We start from the raw sequence: 3,686 nt of genomic DNA on the forward strand, positions 1-3,686 counted from the left end.
CCGTCGTGCATGAAATGATCGTTAAATTAAAAGAACGTTACCCACTCGAGGCCGGTTCAGTCAGTCACTGACAACGAACCCGAAACGACGTTAACGAATCCGACGGGTATAAAAAACCAACGAACCCAAACTTAATTAAACAGCATAAAAAAAAATTGGAATATTAACTAATTAAAAACGCATTCAGACCAACGCCGACGCCAACCAACTACCGACAAAATGCTCGACGCCGCCAATGAAAATAGCGCAGCTCCCGCCGCCCAGACGGACAGCGAAGTACGGCGTGCTTCCGCCGCCCAGCGCCGAGTGGCGCGCCGCCTGCTCATCGAGCTGCTGATCATAGTGGTGCTAACGATACCCATCTGCATCTTTGAGTTTGCCGTGGAGCCGGCGCGGCGCGGCTTCTTCTGCGACGATGAGAGCATACGGTACCCGTTCAGTGACAACACTGTCACGCCCGTGATGTTGGGCCTGCTGGCCGGCGCACTACCGCTCGTAATCTTCGTTGTGGTCGAGTATGTGCATGCTCTGCGCGCCGGTGAGCTGTCGTCGACGGTGGAGCTGCTCGGCTGGCAGATGTCAACCTGGTATGTGGAGCTGGCCCGTCAGTTGACCTATTTTGGCTTCGGTATTCTGCTGACCTTCGATGCCACCGAGGTGGGCAAGTACACGATTGGACGCCTGCGACCCCATTTTATTGCTGTGTGCCAGCCTCAGCTGAACGACGGCACACTATGCACCGATCCGGTCAACCTGCATCGCTATGTGGAGAACTACGAGTGCGCCGGAGAGGGCTATACCATTGCGGATGTCCGGCAGGCGCGTCTTAGCTTCCCCAGCGGCCACTCTAGCATCGCCTTCTACGCGCTCCTCTACGTGGCGCTCTATCTGCAGCGCAAGGTGACTTGGCGCAGCTCCAACTTTGCGCGCCACTTTCTGCAGTTCGTGCTCATCATGCTGGCATGGTACACTGCGCTGAGCCGCGTCATGGACAGCTGGCATCACTGGTCGGATGTGCTCGTCGGCTCGCTGATAGGCGTGACCGTAGCCTTGATAACCGCCCGCTACATTGCCAAGTTTTTCAAATCGCCGTTCAGCGACGTCCCTCTGGGCGGTGGGCTGAGGAGGGAGGACACCTCGGCCACGCTGCAGGAGGAGGTGTGCCCCAGCACGCCGCCCCCCTACTGTGTTAATAGCAGTTACAACGAAGATCAGTATTGTACCAAAGTTTAGACAGAGGACAACCCTTCCACGATCAGAGATCGTCGAGTGGAAGAAAAGTGCAAAATTGTAATTAAACATTCCAAAGCAAATAAAATATACACGCAAAACGCGTCCTGTGCAAAAGTTTATGTATATATATACATATATACTTGTCAAGCATTGTAGGGACTTGTAGTACTCATAAGTAGTCTATAAATCGTGCATCTTTTGTGGTATTAAAATACTTTTTAGTTTTTCATAGTCTACAGTCAAATCGCTCATATACATTTGTAAAGATTTCATTCAATATATGTTCCGCTGGAAATAAGATTCATAAAATTGTCATCCTGTTTTCTTTTTGTATTATCTATGTAATAAATTTAAGAAGAAAATCAAATGTGAGTGTTCCTGTTGGGAGTGCCCGAATAGGCAACTTATCGGTCAAATTTTGAATTCTCATACTATTAAGATGTGTTTTTTTTACAAAATTAGCCTGGCCTCTATAAATATTGGGGAGAATAAGCCTATTATCTAAAGAGCTACACACTCCGTGATTTATATGAAAAATTGCATGCCCAATATGGTGTGTCTAGCTCTATTTTAAGGTCTATACCTCTTATAGTCTTAAAGATCGTAGCGTTAATACAGACGGACGGAAAGACAGACAAATGGACATGGATAGTTGGCCGAAGACATATATTCTGCCTACAAAACAAACTGAAAGATCACTGTTGATGCTTATCAGGAAAATATATTGTATATATATTTTTTTTTGGCCGGAAAAGTTTCCTTTTCTGCGTTACACATTTCATAACCAAATTATAATACCCTACTCAAGGGTATAATGCTCGACGCTAAACCAAATGTATTAAGAGGAAGTCTACAGTCTAAAATACTCCAGCGTTTGATTAGCCCAATACCGAATCAATATACTCTTTTTGTTATCTGAACGATCATGTAAACAATGTTGCCTATGGTGATGAGTAATATTTGCCCACTTTACGCTTCGTTGAATTCCATTACCGTCGATTGTTGCGATCCAAATATACTTTTCCAATGTCACATATTTTGCGTAGGTGCTTCTATTATTATGATTACGCTGTGTGTACACGCGTTTATTGTCTCATGCTATTTCTTTTACATTTGCTTGCATTTACTCTAAAATGATCTACAAATTTCACTTTGTCTAATCAAAATTCTTCAATTGTTTACTTTTTTTTCATAAGATGGTTAACAGCAAGTTGCTACCTGTGTGAGTCACAAATGATATTTTTAGCATATAGACAGAAGTTTGTTGTACCCTGTACTTATGCTATCTTTAAGGCAGGGTAGAAGCGAGTTGCAATTATTTATTGAGCGAGCAGTCATATTTTTAATCGTACATACTTTGTTTTATATAATTTTTATATTATTTCCTATATTTATTATTTACATATATACATCAAACAGCATGAACTTGCTTGTTGATGCTTGTTAACATTGATAGATATTCCCCTAACCAGGGTATTTTCTATTCGATCCTTTTAAACTGATAGCTTTCGACCTTTTTTTGCTGCGTCACACTCACGGAACACAAACGGAGTAAATTTAATGATAAAATTCGTTTTGGGTTAACCTTTGAATGATCGTGGGAATTCGTATGCTTCTAGTAAGGAACAAGCTTTGATCATATCCAATGTTGGGATAGTGAATCACGTGTTCTCCGAATATCAAATTTTAATCCCGCAGATTACATAAACAATGCTTTAAGTATATTATTAATGCAAATAGCCTTCGCTTAAAGCTCAACAGAAATCTATAATTATTGGGTTGTCAACCGCTCGAATCGAATAATATTATGAATAGACAGTTCCAATTCCAAGCTGCAAAAAAAAAAACACAAACTCGCGTGTTTTGCGAACCTTCAAGGCCAGACACATAAACAAATAAAAACATCGAAGCTAAATAGAGTCCCCAACACGTGCCCCCGTGCAGCTGGTTCTTATCAGATAAGGCCTGGAACTCGCCGAAGCAAGTGCGAATATTCAGGGACTGACGTGATTACAAACCAGCCCGGGCAATCATTAACTAAGCCCATTCCACAAAAAGCACTTACCCCTTGGTGGTTTTCCTATAAGCAGACTGCGTCAGAGCTTTGTTGGGTGGGTCTGGAAATTATGCCCACATACTAAATATGGTGAACTTACGCTTACAGGCTAGAACAACTAATGCATTAAGCTTGGAAAAGGCGATTACCTTGAAGCTTCAGCTATTCAAATAACATTCAAAATTAAAGATAATTCGGAAATCCTATTTTCGAGAAATCAATTTAATCTAAGCCTTTCAAAATCTAAAGAAGCCACGACAGCAGATGTGAAAAACCAGGTACAAGAACTAAAGCAGTAAACGGCTTGCAGCCATGTTAGGGTATTCAGTATTTGCTATGCCTAAGTTGCCAAGTGGCTTCGTTGTTATTAATATAAATTCAGCTCATGAAAAGATTA

At 42.3% G+C, this 3,686-nt stretch overlaps 1 protein-coding gene across 1 annotated transcript; it reads left to right on the forward strand.

Moving 5' to 3' along the window:
- Positions 1-1,347, forward strand: LOC135432953 (putative phosphatidate phosphatase). Its single transcript, XM_064688852.1, has one exon. The coding sequence runs from the start codon at positions 220-222 to the stop codon at positions 1,231-1,233; it is 1,014 nt and encodes a 337-aa protein (XP_064544922.1). The 5' UTR covers positions 1-219; the 3' UTR covers positions 1,234-1,347.
- Positions 1,348-3,686: the final 2,339 nt, after the last annotated feature.

This window comes from Drosophila montana, unplaced genomic scaffold (assembly GCF_035044405.1).
Source record: "Drosophila montana isolate Dmon_TW-CO22-7 unplaced genomic scaffold, ASM3504440v1 contig_3216_1, whole genome shotgun sequence".
NCBI lineage: Eukaryota > Metazoa > Arthropoda > Insecta > Diptera > Drosophilidae > Drosophila > Drosophila montana.

Coding starts and splice junctions, on each gene's coding strand:
- LOC135432953 (XM_064688852.1), top strand. CDS start 220: ATGCTCGACGCCGCCAATGAAAATAGCGCAGCTCCCGCCGCCCAGACG.